The 16,863-nt window shown below is 43.3% G+C and overlaps 1 protein-coding gene across 3 annotated transcripts in view; it reads left to right on the top strand.

Annotated features, from left to right (window-relative positions):
* Positions 1 to 16,863, top strand: part of tmc5 (transmembrane channel like 5) — a 226,987-nt gene that overhangs the window by 176,084 nt on the left and 34,040 nt on the right. For all 3 annotated transcript variants that reach the window (XM_068056183.1, XM_068056186.1, XM_068056184.1), the window contains exons 18-20: positions 3,104 to 3,280; positions 5,118 to 5,196; positions 7,970 to 8,071. In XM_068056183.1, the coding sequence (XP_067912284.1) occupies positions 3,104 to 3,280; positions 5,118 to 5,196; positions 7,970 to 8,071 (358 nt within the window). The remainder of the gene's footprint in view (positions 1 to 3,103; positions 3,281 to 5,117; positions 5,197 to 7,969; positions 8,072 to 16,863) is intronic.

Here is a 16,863-nt window from a genome sequence, read left to right as displayed (position 1 = left end):
TGCCCATATCCACTGAACAAATAAAAAAAATGAACAACCCCAGCCTATCCAATCGTTCCTCATAGCTAAATTTTTCCAGTCCTGGCAACATCCTCGTAAATCTCCTTTGTACCCTCTCAAGCGCAATTATATCCTTAGTTTTTTTTCTTTTTTCTTTTTTATAATTTTTATTTGTTTATTTTATTTTAGTTTGTTTCATCGTCCATTTTTTTTTTACCATGTGCCTACCCACTTTTTTTCATATTTGTGCTTTGGGCCAGGGCTGTACATTTTTCTGTCAGTTAACACCCACTCTGCACTAACGCTTTGTCTTTCAACACACCATTAACATACCGTTTGTCTTTGCTCCATGACCTTCTGGTCAGTTATTCTCTGTGACCCTCTGTTCTATCAATACCTTGCCCTTTGTTATCCTTTGCCCCACGCCCGCTTTATTTGCTTAAAACCTATTACATTTCTGACATTTGCGAGTTCTGATGAAGGGTCACTGACCTGAAATGTTAACTCTGCTTCGCTCTCCATGGATGCTGCCAGACCTGCTGAGTATTTCCAGCATTTCTTGTTTTTATATCCTTATCAAGCTTGGTATTTATAGCTACAGGAATAGCAAAACTGACAGGCTACAAGAGCAGGTCAGAGGCTAGGAATTCTGCAGCAAATAACTCACTTCCTGACTCCCCAAAGCCTGTCCACCATCTACAAGGCTACAAGTCAGGAGTGTGATGGAATACTCTCCATTTGCCTGGATGGGTGCAGCTCCAACAACACTCGGCACCAACCAGGACAAAGCGGCCCGCTTAATTGGCATCCCGTCCACTACCTTCAACATTCACTCCCTCCACCACCGATGCACAGTGTGTACCATCTACAAGATGCACTGCAGCAATGCACCAAGGCTCCTTCGACAGCACCTTCCAAACCCATGACCTCTACCACCTAGAAGGACAAGGGCAGCAGTTGCATGGGAACACCATCACCTGCAAGTTCCCCTCCAAGCCACACACCATCCTGACCTGGAACTATATTGCCATTCCTTCACTGTCACTGGGTCAAAATCCTGGAACTCCCTTCCTAACAGCACTGTGGGTGTACCTACCCCAAATGGACTATAGCGATTCAAGAAGGCAACTCACCACCACCTTCTCAAGGGCAATTAGGGATGGGCAATAAATGCTGGCCTGGCCAACGATGCCCATATCCCTTGAACAAATAAAAAAGAGAACAACCCCAGCCTATCCAATCATTCCTCATAGCTGCATTTTTCCAGTCCTGGTAACATCCTCGTAAATCTCCTCTGTACCCTCAAGTGCAATTACATCTTTATCAAGCTTGGTACTTCTAGCTACAGGAATAGCACTACTGACTAGTGTCTGCTTCATGTTTATGAAATATTTAATTTAATCCAGCTCCTGCTCAGCACAAATCCCTACTGTTTATTCAGAAGGATTTTTGGATTGTTAATGTGGCAAGGGCTTGGCTTCTGGGAAGAAGATGTCAAAGATGTTAAATATAATGCGGTACACAGTAATTGTATGGAACTGGTCTGTAGACAAACAAGAAAAGTTTCAACAAAAGAATTCCTAACTTTATTTTTGGGGTCATGCTGATTGTATATTCCTGCTCTCTGTTTGATCTAGCTTGCTCACTAACCAGAATTTGCCTGACAAGCTATGCACTATAACTTCCACCAACGTAACTTTTGAAAATTAAACTGTTTAAAGGTTACAGTACAAAAATACTGAGGTGATGTCTTTTAACCCAAAGGTAACATTGGAGAGACAATAAGAGTGCTATCTTAGGTGATTGTGCTCTTCTGCTACTTCTGTCTTACTGCAGCAACTTGTCACCAAGCTCAGCTTTCTAGTCATTTTCTGTGGCCTACAGTCTGAGTTTTTGGGTAGCAAATATCGATGACAATAACCCTAGGCTATACATCAATAAAAGCAGATGGAACATTGGAATTAAAGGGCAAATTCAACAATCCTGCACATAGCATTCAACTACACACAAAGGGAGCATCAGATGCTGTAGTTTTGTAGCTTTAGCTCTGACCCCTGCTTACTTTGGGTGCAATTTAAATTTGACAGCATTGGGCCATAATTTGCTTGGGAGTGAATCTAATGATGACTGCCATTAGTTAGACTTGCCCTTGCATGCTTAAGCTTCTTAATTCTTGTGTGGAAGTTGCTGAAAATGCAAGCTGATAATGGTGCCACTAGGAAAACAAGGCATCTGGAATCTTAGTGAAAGGGCAAGCAACTGTGTATTTCCTTAACCAATCAGTTTGAAGGATTGGGAAATTAGCAGTGCAAGGACTGAGAAGGAAGTATAAATTAGAGTGGGTGAATGCAATGTCAAATCAGGTACAGAAAGAGAAATAAAGAGAGGGAAAGAAATATTGAATATTGAAAGAGAGGAAAAAGGGACAAGAATTAAAACTTTAAAAAATTGCAATTTAATTTTTACCATTTTAAAATCGCCAACAGCAATTAAAATGTGAAGGAATGAGATTCCACACTTGTAATAGTTAACTTTCAGTACCAGAGAGATTGACCAGCAGTAATTAACAAATCATGCCATTAAAGACTGAAATGAACAAGACTTAGCTTTCTGTGGTGAACTTATTTCATATCTACAGTACAAATACAGCAACCTGATGCCACTCAATGCATTTCAATGATGAACCAGACAGTGAGATGCTATTTTTGCAATGCTAATTGTTTCAACAATTTGCACAGAAACCTTTGGATATTTGAGTTTAACCATGCATCTGCTCTTCACCTGAAGTTAGTCTACCATTTCTACATAAATAATGATGAGGGCCAATAGCCTCACCATTATATTGCCAGTAAATTATGGCCCATTGAATTTACCCTTATGTATTGTATATTATGGCCAGGTAGTGGTCTTCCAAGTCCTGATATTTATGATATTTGTACTGAAGCATGAGATTGTTCCCACTCCAGATTCAACCAAGGTTCAGACTACTCATATGACATCTAGTAAAGTATCAAAAGAAATTTCCTCCCATTCTGTTTTAAGCTATAGCTTCTGCATTTTCTGTATTGCTAATTTTATATATAAATTAAAATGTTTTCCTTAGATGGAGGCCTTCCAAACTCTGTGGTCCCTTTAGAGGATTAAATGTGCCCTATAGTTCCATTTCTCGTTTTATTCATGTGATAGAAGAAAAGTTTAATGAACTGGACTGGCTTGCATGGGGCTACAGGAACTTGATTTTGAACCCGCTATTCTACTTCATCTTAACAATTATTGTGTTGTGAGTATTATGGTCACGTATCCTATAATAAGTTAACTCAGCAGCAAATTTACTGCTTTATCCTCATAAAACTCCTGTCGCTATCAAAAGATGAATTTGATATTAACAGATATCAAAACATCACCAGGTAACCTGTTGCAAAGTTATTCAGTTTAATCCTACGCACATAGTTGCACGTTTGGAAATAAGATGATTCAAACAAAATTGCCTTTGTTGGTTTTATGCATAATTGTATATTTGTCCAAAAAAGATGCACAGATCTCTGTTAGTATGCCATTCAATGTTATTTTAAAATATCAAGTAAAACATTTGTTCTTACTCGTTCTGTCTGTCACTGCATACATTTACTTCGCAGCAACAGCTTGCATTTTGTGCAGCGTTTTTAAAATAGTAAATGTCTTAAAGACTGTTCAGAGATAAATGAGCAATATTAGGAGAAAAACTGAAGTGATGAAAGTCATGGTTAGAAAAGTAGGTTTTAGGAAGGCTTTTGAAATATGAAAGAGAAGTAGTAAAGTGTTTAGGTGAGAGAGTTTTGGAGTGAGGGCTAAAGGTTTGCCACGGAGTTACAGCATTTCTTTAATGCATTCATGACAAGGCCAGCATTATTGCCCTTCCCTAATAGTCCTTGAGAAGGTGCTGGTGAGCCACCTACTTGAATTGCTGCTGTCCTTGTGGTGTAGGTTCACCCATAGAGTTGTTAGAGAGAGGGGATTTTGATGAAGGAATGACCATATATTTCCAAGTCAGGATGGTGTGTGAGTTGGAGGGAAACTTGCAGGTGATGATCTTCTCATGCGCCTGCTGCCCTCGTCCTTCTAGGTATTGGAGGTCACAGGTTTGGGAGGAGCTGTGGGTGAGTTGCTGCAATGCATCTTGTAGATGGGACATACTGCAACCACGGTGTGCGGTGTGGAGAGAGACTGTTTAAGATGGTGGATGAGGTGCTAATCAAGCGTGCTACTTTGTCCTGGATGTTGCTGAGCTTCTTGAGTGTTGTTGGAACTGCAGGCATCCAGACAAGTGGAGAGTATTCCATCACACTTCTGACTTGTTCCAAGTAGATGTTGGAAAGACTTTGGGGATTCCGAAGGTGTATGCAAAGGAGGCTAGAGTTGGAACTGTTCACAGTAACAGGTGGCACTGGAGAATGTTAAAGAGTTTGAGTTGGGCATTGTTGTGCAGTGAATTGTAATATGTACTTTAATGTTAATGTGTTGGCCGAATAGGGAGCCAATGCAGATCATTAAAAACTTGGGTGACAGAAAAGCGGCATTTAACACAGGATAACATGGAGTTAAAGCTCAGGTGTGCCAAGCTTCGGGAGCCAGTTAGGACGGCATTGGAGAAGGTCAGTCTAGAGATAATGATGAGAATTTCAAACTGTCCATTCTCTCTCGAATAAGGCCCTTGCCATCCGTGAGCTTACTGTAGATGATTGATACATGGGTTGGCTCACCTTGACCCTTACTGCAGCCTACCTGTCCAGCTACACTTTCTATCATCTGCCTGCCCAAACTGCTGTGGTGGCTCTTTGGTTCTATCACCAAAACACACTGTGGTCTCATTCTGCTACTCTGCCCAGAGTGACAGGAACTCTGTGCTATGTGCTTGCACTTGTACTTAGAGCTGGTTTTGCTGATGGATTTAAACTTTAACATTAGGAGAGACCCATTGGAATGTTGTCTATCTGTTATCATAGAAAACATTGATAATGCATGAAAATAATATTTTTGTAATAATTTTAATTGATAATTTAGTGTTCATTTGCAGATGCTAAACATGAAGTAACTGCTGCATGTGTATCATAAAATAACGCTCTTTTCTCTTTCTCAAGTTCTATGATCTACCTGTACTTGCAAATTATAGATGGGCGGAAGATGATGGTAAAACTCTTGCAAGAGCACATTAGTAATGTAAGTTTGAGATGTACACTCTCATTCTCTCAAAGCTTTCATAGCTTTCTTAATTAGCATTTCTGAATCAACATTTTTCACCATTTTCACCACCAGTCCAGTTTGTGTTTATGCTGTATTGTCAAGCAGTTTTACTAAAATGAGTATGTAAGAGTGGCAGACTTTCTATTTTTTGCTTCAAAATGATATAAGGAGCTATAGATAGAAATCTCAAAGCTTGTGGAACCCTAGGCTGTGATTTTCTTGCTGATTTTTTTTTCATCAATTTTACCTCCGCCCTCCTCTCCTGAAGCCATTGAGTCTCTACTGGGATAAGGCTCCAATGATGCTGGTTTCCCTTCTGTATTTTTCCTAAGTGGCCATTAGTCATGTATAAGCCTTAACAATGAATATCAATGGAATATTTGGTAGCAGGGGGCATCACTGATAAAATCCACAATTGAGTCCAATGAAAGGCACTGAGAATGCTGGGTTTTTTTTGCACTTTAAAAATAACACAACATAAATTTAGGTTGGTGTCACAATAACAAACTACTAATGCTCAAGAATAGCATCTTTTCACTTTGGCAATGTACCAAAAATAAGACTGTGATTTAAATACAATTTTATTTGTTAATTTCAATGTGATTAAAATTCAATATAGCTTGTCAAAACCCCATCATGTTGCTGCACAAAGTAGTAGGATTTTTCTTCTTAGAATAAAGAAGGTTAAATGGAGATATGATAGAAGTGTTCAAAATCATGAATTCAAAAAAAAAAGAAGGCTCAATAATCAGAGGACACAGATTTAAGGTAATGGGCAAAAGAACCAGAAGCACGAAGAGGAGAAATTTTTTTATGCACCGTGTTATTATGATCTGGAATAGACTGTCTGAAAGAGTAGTGGAAGCAGATTCAATAACCACTTTCAAAAGGGAATTGGATAAATACTTGAACAGGAAAAATTTGCATAGCAATGAGAAAATGCAGGAGAGTGGGACTAATTGGACAAGTCATTCAAAGAACAAGCAACGGTACAAATGGCTTCTTTCTGTGCTGGATCATTCTACAATTCTATGATAAGGGCTCACGCCTTGCAATTATGTACATATTGAAGTTCCAATCTCAGCCACACAGTCATGGAGAAGTGCTGAGTGTGATCAAATGAAAGGATATTCAGGAGATTATTTATTTATTTATTTTTATTCAGAGATACAGCACTGAAACAGGCCCTTCAGCCCACCGAGTTTGTGCCGACCATCAACCACCCATTTACACTAATCCTACACTAATCCCATATTCGTACCACATCCCCACCTGTCCCTATATTCCCCTACCACCTACCTATACTAGGGGCAATTTATAATGGCCAATTTATCTATCAACCTGCAAGTCTTTGGCTGTGGGAGGAAACCAGAGCACCCGGAGGAAACCCACGCAGACACAGGGAGAACTTGCAAACTCCACACAGGCAGTACCCAGAATTGAACCCGGGTCGCTGGAGCTGTGAGGCTGCGGTGCTAACCACTGTGCCGCCCAAAGTTACAGTTTCTTCCACATTATTAATTGTTATTAATTTGTCTGGCCATTATCAAGGATGATAAATAGAGCAGAGAAACCAAAAAAAGGAGAAAAATAGGAATCGTTTTCAAGCTGCAAGGGAATGGCTACTTTTCATCCAGTATCAACCTAAACAGTTGTTATGGATAACCGATTTCCCAGCAATAATATTGTTTAGTAAAATGCCAACAGTGTATGAAAAGAAGATATTTGATATGTACTAGAAGGACTTAGGATGAATTGAACTGTAGTGAATGAGTTTTGAGGTGTCTTTGAACTAATTTATGCAAAACGTGACATAGTGGGCTGAATTTTAGTCGCGCACCGCGTTCCTCAGCAGCAAGCTTTCAACTCAGCGGCCTTCGACACAGAAGGTCCGCCGAGGAGACCCCGCAACATTTCACGCGGGGGCTCATTTAGTGAGGGCGGAGCGACCGGTCCTGATGATGTGTAAGGGCGGCCGCCGCGTCTCCGACAACGGCGTCCAGCGCCACCGCGCAGGCACCGGCGCCAGTTTTAAACAGCTTCAAGCCCTTCAGTAGCATTTTAATATTTAAAGGTCCTGGTCTCCGGGAAATAAAAAAAAAAATTATTTCAACTCTCAATTCCATCTCCCACCCCACCAATGGGTAAATCATACATTAATTGCGCTCTACCGTCATGATAAAATTTTATTAGTATCACGAACTTTCCCCCCAACATTTGTTCCCTTTGACCCTCAACCCCTTCCCACCATCCCCACAGCCAACAATAAATGTTTTCCTCGCTCCTCCACCCCTCCCACACTGAAAGTTTTATTCCTCCCCCCCTCCCCACCAAGTTCTCGCCTCGGAACTCACCAAGTTCTCGCCTCGGAACTCCAAGCCGAGTTCAGAAGGTGCGCAAAGGCCAAACGGAGGCCATAAAATCAGCATGGGACGTCTGCCACCTGCAGATAAATTTATTCACATCTAATTTATATTAATGTGAATATGCAGATCAAGGGCCCGCCACCAGGCGGCAGGAGGGCCGCACCGAGGTCCCCCCCCCACTGCCGTTAATATGTTTCGGGCCCTTCTCAACGTCGCAGGTCGAGGTGGGCCTCTCCCCGCAACATTTTACCAGCCCCTGCGCCGCGACCCGTCGAGTGGCCGGTAAAATTCAGCCCAGTGACTCAATATGCTGCTGAAACATGATGTGTTTTGTAATATACAAAATTGGTTGGTTAACCTTACAGTGGTATTTTCATTGTTAGGAAGGAAAAGACAAAACATATTTGCTGCGAAAGCTCAACATCGTGAAATTAAAGATAGTATCTTCTAAAGAGAAGCTTCAGACATTGAAATTCAGAGAAGAGGTTAGTAAGACACAATTTGTTTATCTTATAAACATAGGTAGTTTGATTGACAAAGCAAAACTAGAATTGTATCAGTGCAAATGAAGTGTAAACCATCTGATGGCATTTAATAATGAAGACAGTAGTTCACTTCTAACAGATGTTACAAGCCTAGAAACTGCTGCGGCAAAGTTTTTCACAAGTGGCAATTGTGTAATAATGGCCAGTTATGTTGTCAGTGCAGTTTGAAGCACTTTGTTCATTCCCTGATACTAACAAAATTGCTGTAATAGACTTTGAAGTGCGAGTGCTAATGCACTCATTTCATGATATAGGGCAATTAAGCTGGCCAATTGGGCACTTAAAGATAATGTCCCCAATAATACAGCAGTAAAACATTGCTGTTGCAATACATTCATCTCACACAATTTGAACTGGCACTATTGGAAAGGTTGCAGTGAAAAATGTGAAGCTTTTATTTATAGGTGTGTTTCTCCAACTCCCCTTTTTATGTTCTAGTTTATCTTCACTACTTTCAACCTTCCACTAAAACTGGACTTGACAAAGGAGAAGTGATGAGATGAAAGGGCTGCCTGTGATATCAAATGATATGCATGGCCTACAGTCAAGTCCCATTATTTCACTATACAGTGGGTCTCTCGTTCAAAGTAATACCTGCAGAGATGTACCTATGCAGATGGTTTAATGGAGAGCCAATAATAGACCTTATACTGTCTCCTTCAGGAAAACTTACATAACATGTAAATTCTATATTGTATTGCTAATGGCCATTAAATTCAGTATGACTTTCAATTTTTATGCATTGAGCTTCTTCCAGGACAGCATTAATGACATCTGTAATTGTCGGCCATTTTTATCTTCATCATTGTATCAAATTAAGTCTTAGCTGCATTATTTAACATAGCCAATGACTTCATCACTTTTGTAACTGACTAACAGAGGGAAAATAAGAGGACAGCACAACTGGCAGAACTGTTGACTTTTTTTTTACAGAGCCCCGATAGTCATTGACTGCACTTATATTTCCTGTGCAAAATACTGTGCCATATATGACCTGAAAGTATCAGCATGGCTCAGTGGTAGACTCTTGCTACAAAAGGTTGTGGGTTCAGACCCAATTCCAGAGACTTGAGCACAGAATTTAGGTTAACACTTCAGTATAATTTTCAGGGAGTGCTGCATTGTTAGGGGTGCCAACTTTTGGAGGGAACATTAAACTGAAGCCCTGTCTACCTGTTCCAGTGAATGCAAAAGATCCTGTGGCAATATTTGAAGAAGAATAGAAAAGTTCTTCTGGTGTCCTGGTCAATATTTGTCCCTCAGCCTACACTGCCAAAAACAGAATACATTGTCGTACTTTATTGCTGTCTGTAGGACTTTGGCTGATACTTTGGCCCACAGACTGAAAACAGCAAGGCTGAGTAAATAAGGGAAAGTTCTCCTAATAACTGTGAAGCAATTCAGTTACTCCATGAATTGTACATAAACAGCAGTTTCTAGGCTGTGGGGTCATTTGGCTAAGTTTTCAGCTCACCCTCAAAATGTATAGTTCTTTTAATTTGGTTTCCTATGTATTACATCATGGTACATTCAACAGTAATTTTACCAATCTAATGTCAACACTACTTTTAAGGAGAATACCACCTTCATGAAAAAAGTATTTCAAAACAAATATGACACGGTTTGCCAACATATGGCCCCTCACATCCTTGTCCAGGAGTATACATTTCTTGCCTGATACCTAAGTAAGTGATAGGGAGACTTGGAGATCGCAACAGAGACCCCTTACCCTGTAATAAAAACAAGAAATGCTGGAACCACTCAGCAGATCTGGCAGCATCTGTGGAAAGCGGTGTTGCAAAGGCACATAGCTTCTCCCATTCATTTCCCTTCCCTTACCCTGTACTCTGGTTACTAGAATGTACTTAGATTACCCCTCGTTTTGAAGAACAGACCGGATAAAAACTCTTACCAAATATTCTTTTTTAACCCCTTATGTGTTGATTCTAGCAAATCAAAAACTCAAAATTAAAAAATTCATCACAGGCAAAATCGTCATTTTACTATAACCAGAGATTTGTTTTATTATATATATAAAAAAATAAATTCCAAAATAATTGCAGGCATCCCATTAGGTATGACAATACCATATGCAGCCATCCATGATTATGAGGCTTCATTTAATCAAACTGTGACATTGCAGTCATTTTCTTTATTGTATACATATATCTGCATGACACATTATCAATGCTAAAGATGGAGAATTATGTAAATTTTATGACTATCTAAGATAACAAGCAAACAGCAGAGATAGGGTTTTTGTTCATTTATTTACTATCTGGTTGGTTACATGTAGTATGAGTTACATAGGGCCAAATTTTAACACAGGTTAAATAGGAAAATAGGTAGGTTGGGATTGGGTCAGATGTTAAAATTTAAAAAATCTAAAAACTGGCCCCAACCTGCCTACTTCTGGGTTTAACAGAGGTGGCCATTTGCAGGCAGCCAACCCATTTCTGGGAGGCACATTAGCAATTTCGATATTTTAATGAAACAAGCAGCCTCTAATTTAACCTGCTTTGCAGATTTTACAGTGGCTGGCTGGGTTTCCAGCCCATGGGAAACCCAACCCTGAAGGGAAATGAATGGGAGAAGCTACGTGCCTTTGCAACACTGCTTGCAGGCCAAGAGGAGCAGGAGTACTTCCCCAGCACCCCGAAAGCTCCTCTTCCCCATCAGACCATCCCCCCATACAAAGATCCCCATGATCAAGAATCAGAACCACGCCAGGCCTTGATCGGACCTACCTGCTTCTGCAACCTGCTCTAGAGTTCTCGCTGCCCAACTGGAAACCAAGCCTGCCAATCAGGCTGAAGTTCCGGGTGGGGAACCTGTCAAATACAAAAGATGCACGCTGTGTATTTAAAACTCCCATCTGACACTCTTCACCACTCCCCTTCCCCCCCACCCCCAGTGCTTAAATAACCTGCCCTTGTTAATATCCAGGCCATAGTGCATGGTTTAAGGATTTTTGTTAACTTGTAATTTATCACACCAGCTCTGAATTTAGTTGATAATTTATTAGTTATTTCCACACTTCTGAAGATGTCATAGGGCAGGATTTTGCTGACAAATGGGGGCAGGAAGGAGGCAGGCAGATGCATCATTTCCTGATGCCGGCCATTGTGCCAGCTTCCTGCCGTCATTCCGACGGTCACCAGTTTTTGTAACAAGGGGGGAAGGCGGGATCGGGCAACCTATCCGATTCTGAGCAATGCCCAATTAAGTTTGTTAACGAGCTTGTTAGCTTGTTAAGGGATAGTCTGTAATTTTTGAGGGAAGGCATGAGATCCACGCTAGATTGGCAAAGGTCAAGAAGAAGAAGATGGCAATGCAGCAGGGAACCAATCATAGCCAGACTATTCAATGAGATGGACTCATTAAAGGGTGCATGGGTGAGAGGGGTGCGCATCCATTGGTATGCAGTTTGCCATCGGGTGGGCAGAGTTAACAGAGCAAGTAGTCTGTGCACATTGTTATATGACGAGGTCATGACCCTCCAGGGATCACGGGGCCTTAAGAGGGGGTACAGTAATCACTGTGAGTGCAGCTGACCACAAGCAAGGCAACAGCTGGAAATAGAATTAAGGTTCTTGGAGATGGGAACGAATAGCAATGAAGATAAACATCCTTAGAAACAGATGCAGAGCCCTGAGCATAAGGAGGGCAATCGAGAGGGACAAGGGACAGGAAGACACTGAAAGTCATACCCCCAGCATTGAGTGTATCGCCATTGAAGAAGCTAGCTGGAAATGTCAGAGAATCAGTGCCACAGGAGACCACGCCTATGTAGGCACATTTGTGCCCTCATTGAGGAAGACTCAGATCTTGCAGTAGTGCTTGCCATGCCTTACCTGTAGCCATTAAATTCACTGTGGCCTCAAACTTCTTCCCCTCTAGCTCATTGCAAGGATCAGCAGTGGACCTTGCTGGCATCTCAAGCGGCAGCGTAGCATTGCATCTCACAGGTTCCCGATGTCCTATTTGCAAAAGCAGGGCAGTACATACAATTTCAAACAGATGGGCCTCACAGGCACAAAGGCAGTGAGATTCGCCTCTATCACTGGGTTCCCTCAGGAATAGGGCATTATCAGTTGCACACATGTGGCAATCAAGGCGCTGAGAGAGCAGCCAATGCGATTCATCAACAGGTAGGGCTTCCACTCCCTAAACATTCAGCAACCACAACAAATGGCTTTATGCATGTGGCCACTCGCTATTCAAGCAGCTACCATAATACCTTCAGCCTCTGGCAATCAAGGGTGCCACTGCTCTTTGTCACCGTCGAGACTCTGTGGATGGCTTCTGGGGGCAAGGGATATCCCTTGAAGAGATGGATTCTCACACCTTTACATCACACTGAGACAGAGGCACAGCGGCACTACAAGGACGACCAGCGAGCAGGCCATCGGGCTTCTGAAGATGCTGTTCCGATGCCTCAACTGGTTGGGTGGCGCCCTGCAGTACACTCCTGCAAGGGCCTTACGCATTGTGGTGATCTGCTGTGCTCTCCATAACATGGCCCTCCAGACCTTGAAGAGAGTGAAGTGCTAGATTGACATGGTTCATCATTATGAAAGGAAAAGGAGGAGGAAGATGCATAGGAGCACATGTCCATGCTGTGGAGGGAGGTGGCCGGGACTGTCTCAGGAGTCAAAGCACTCATCAGGAAGGTGTGGACGTTTCACCTGAGCGCTACTCATCCAGCAGGACTGCATGCTCTGGTACTCACTTTGCTCTGATTGTGAGAACACATCCATAAAACAACTTTGAATAGTTCCATTCTTACCAATAATGCATGGTACACATTTATCCAGCAGTCTAAGTCTCCCCATTCAAAGGCCATTGCTTCCCTTCACTACTTTTCCCTCTTTTGAGATTTGGCACCAAAGAATGGAAGCTCACATGACTTGGATCATGGCACAACATCTCCAGTGTAATTAAAAGTTAACAACTCATACAAGCACAAATGAAAGACACCCAAGTGAACCACACATTGTAGTTAATGAGGTGGTGGCCTTCACTCTTGGCCACTTCTACGCAGTGCTCCCCTTGTGGCCTCAGGAGGTGGAGGCAGCCTGCTCGCGTGTGTCTGCTTGTGGCTGAGATGCCCATGGCGGATGTCTGTGTTGTGAAGGTGCCAGTGGGGGCACTTCCAGAGGCTGCTGCACCAGTGTCAATGTAGGGGCAGCCTCCCTTACAGGGCCCTGCTGCATAGATGTTCCCTCAGTTAGAGGTGCCAAGGAAGCTGATGATGATGCCCCATGAGGGGTTGCACCCTCTTCCTCATTGGTGACTGCCTCAGCCCTTTAATGGCGCTCTGAATCGCCCGAGGGGACCACCAGCTGAGGTACCAGTGGCAACCACTCCATGCATTTTCATGTCATCAGAGCCATGACCAGTCTATGCTACAGAATATAGCGCGCATTCTGTACATGTCAGTGTGCTGTTCTGCATCCACTCATAGTACTGCTACTTATGGCTCTCCATGAGTTTGGCCATTCTCTCAGTGGAGGAGCTCATGCGTCCAAAACCCTGAGCCATGGTGGTGCACATGAGCTGAATGGACTCCTCCATTCTCAGCCCATGACTCCACACTGCCTCAGGGAACTCTGATCAAAATAGAGCCTCCTTGCTTGTGACTCCTGAGGCTGTGCATCTGCATCCAGCCGAATGCGGTTGTGTCTGTCCTCCATCCCCTGAGGGGAACTGCCCACAGCTGCCTCCTCATGTTCACTCGTGACGGCTGCTCATCCAGTGCCTCTTTCTAATCGCGTTTAAGGACCTACTGATGTGAGTGTTCTGTGCTGGTGGAGGGTAAGTTTGAATGATGTGATGTTGCTGGCTCTGTGGTTTCCATCTCCTCTGAGGACTCTGGTGATGTTACTGCAGCACTGGCATGTTCCCCCTCCATAACTGATCCTGTGGGAGACAGAAGAAAGGGATCATGAGAAGTTGCCGCTGACAGCAGATGCCTCTGCAGAGCTGAGACTTCCCGATGCAGCTGACGTTTTGACCTGCTGTTGCACTGGGAGGAGTGCACTCCATTCCTTTCATTTACAGAATTCAATATCTTCTCAATCTCTTACAGATATTCCCATTTCTCCATGTTCACTTTCTCATGAGGTGCCACCCTCGTGATATCAAGGGCTGTCACCTCCATTCTAGTAAGGATGGTGAGCTGGGGTACTCCTCCACTTCTCCCTGGTATTATGTGACCTCTTCTCCTGCAAGAACAAAAGAAAGAGAGAGAAGGCAATGATGGTCTCTCTTTCCAATTTCAGTGGCTCATTTAAATGGGATGCTGCATTTATCAGTGCTGCCAGCTTCTCAGTAGTGCTAGGGATTTGAGTCTTGCTCACGGGTCAGTAATTATCCTTGGCACATATTTCTCCAATTTTCAGGCACATCATGCACCTTCAGTTGTTGTGGCTGCAGACCTGGAGGCCTATCATCTGGGTGTCGCTCTGCACTCACCTTATCAAAACAAAAAAGTCATTGAAGTTCTTAATGGCACTGCACCCAGTTCCACCTCAAAATGCTATGGCTGCTTACTTGCTCTGCCACCTCCAACCAGACCTGCTTGGTCTGGCTGGTTGGTCTTCTCCTGCCACTCTCCATGGATAAGACACCTTGGTTATCTCGTACCGCCTCCAGCATTACCCCAAGGGCAGCATCAATGAACCTTGGGGCTGTCCTGCCACGGGTGTCTAGCCTCTGCCTTTCATGCTCTTCGCTTCTCCCTGCCATAGTGTTTCAATACAGCCGCCACAATAATGGCTGCCAGCATCCCTTTAAATCCCTGCACTTTCAGCCTTCCACATCCTTCCCGCACCCGCCTCCCCAAATTGGCCGCCAAATCCGCACCCCAACCCCCCCAGCCAATTAGGGCCAACCTCTGGGAAAATCACATCCTGTGACTGCTTTCCCCTCGAAGCAGGGGAAATGGTGCCAATGTCGGGGACCCAACACCAAAAGGAAAATCCAGCCCATAGTGTCACCTGCAAAAACAACAATGCTTGTCTTACATTTTTCAAATAATTCATCTTTTAACTTTTTGAGCTGGATTTTTGTTCTGGGGTCCCAATCCCAATGCCAGGCTGAATTCCAGGGTGGGAACCCAGAACGGTCGGCAGCAGAACCCTGGAAGCAATTTTCGAGGAGGTGGCCAATTAAGTAGCCACCTCCAGGAGCCCCATCCAATTAAGGATGGTGAGCAGGTTCAAGAGGCTGCAGGGCCTATAGTACTGGAAAATCAGTAGTCCCACCATCACAGGTGGGAGCTGCCAATGTAAGCAGGAGAAAGAGAGATGGGGCCTCCAGATGGAGGTGCCTCTGAAGACTTTTTAAAAAGGTAAAATAATAAGTAGTCACAGCTGCCAGACATTTATTGTACAGGAGTAACCCCTCCACAGGGTGGCCTGTGGCCGTCTTGCAATCCCGGCCATGTTGGGGGGCTAAAAATGCTAGATGGAGTGCTGGCCACCCATTCTGCCATGGGGATGCTATCTCCATTCATCGGCCAAGACTTGGCTTCAGCAGGGGGCCCAACCACCAGCTGGAAAATTCCAGTTGGCATCTGCACAGAGGCCTTAATAGGCCCTTGAAGGACATAATTGGCTTCCCTCCTCATGCAGGCAGGAAGCCGTCACCACCCCCCACCCCCCCGCCACAAGCCCCCGACCAGCCTCTTTGAAAATGGCCCTGAGGTGGGAACATGACAACAAACTGGCAGGCCGGCTGGCAGCGGGAATTTGCAAACTCACATGCCTCTGTTCCTGCCTCCGCAGCCCTTCCAAAATCAGGCCCTTGAACTTTTTGATTCTCATTTTCCAATAATTCTGTATCCGTTGGTGTACCTCTTTCTGTTGTCTCAAATGGGGATGGGGAAAACAGCACTTTTAGTCTACACTATATCTGTTGTTAAATAGAGTGGTAGAATCAGCCTTGAGGGGAAATCAGATTATTTTCGCCTGGGCATAAAGCACACCTAGGTGGGAGCACTACCACCTGCAAGTTTCCCTCCAAGTCATACACCATCTTGCCCTGAAAATATATCGCCATTTCTTCATTGTTGCTGGGTCAAAATCCTGGAAGTCCCTACCTAACAGCACCTACAACTGTCTGCCGCTGTTCAGAAAGGCGGCCGACCACCACCTTCTCAGAGGCAATTAGGGATGGGCAATAAATGCTGGCCTTGCCAGCGATGCCCAGATCTCATGAACAAACAAATAAAGTGGTGCAGAGCTAGAAATACCAAAAGGGAGGATTGCATGCCCGTAACAGAACTCACTTGATTCTCCTTTCATTTAAAAATTAATCAGGCTCCATAATAGGCTGCAATCAACATCGCTCATCCCTTACTCCTATCTGCATTTCCTTTCTACTATCCATCTGGGGAATCCTCTGTATTCTGGTGGTAAAAGCTTAACTCTACCCATAATTATCTACTTCTAATACAAACCATATGGAGAAATAAAAATATAGGAAGCTCATCTCAGAAATATATTTCAATAATGAAAAGATCACAATTCTGCTAAAATAGTACAATAGGTAGTGCTCATAATGAATTTTTATGTTATATTGTACGGATATAATTGTATGATTTGCATGTTATGCTGAACCTGCCAGTTTGTTTTTTCATAGAAAGATCAAAATACGTCATAACTTGTAAGGCGCTTAGCTCTTCACACTTCTGCTTCTGCTTTGAAAATTTCAGCAATTCTTCACGG

This window comes from Heterodontus francisci, chromosome 24, assembly GCF_036365525.1.
Source record: "Heterodontus francisci isolate sHetFra1 chromosome 24, sHetFra1.hap1, whole genome shotgun sequence".
Taxonomy (NCBI): Eukaryota; Metazoa; Chordata; class Chondrichthyes; order Heterodontiformes; family Heterodontidae; genus Heterodontus; species Heterodontus francisci.
The sequence above is the reverse complement of the archived record's forward strand: the minus strand, read 5'-3'. Positions and strand labels throughout refer to the sequence as shown.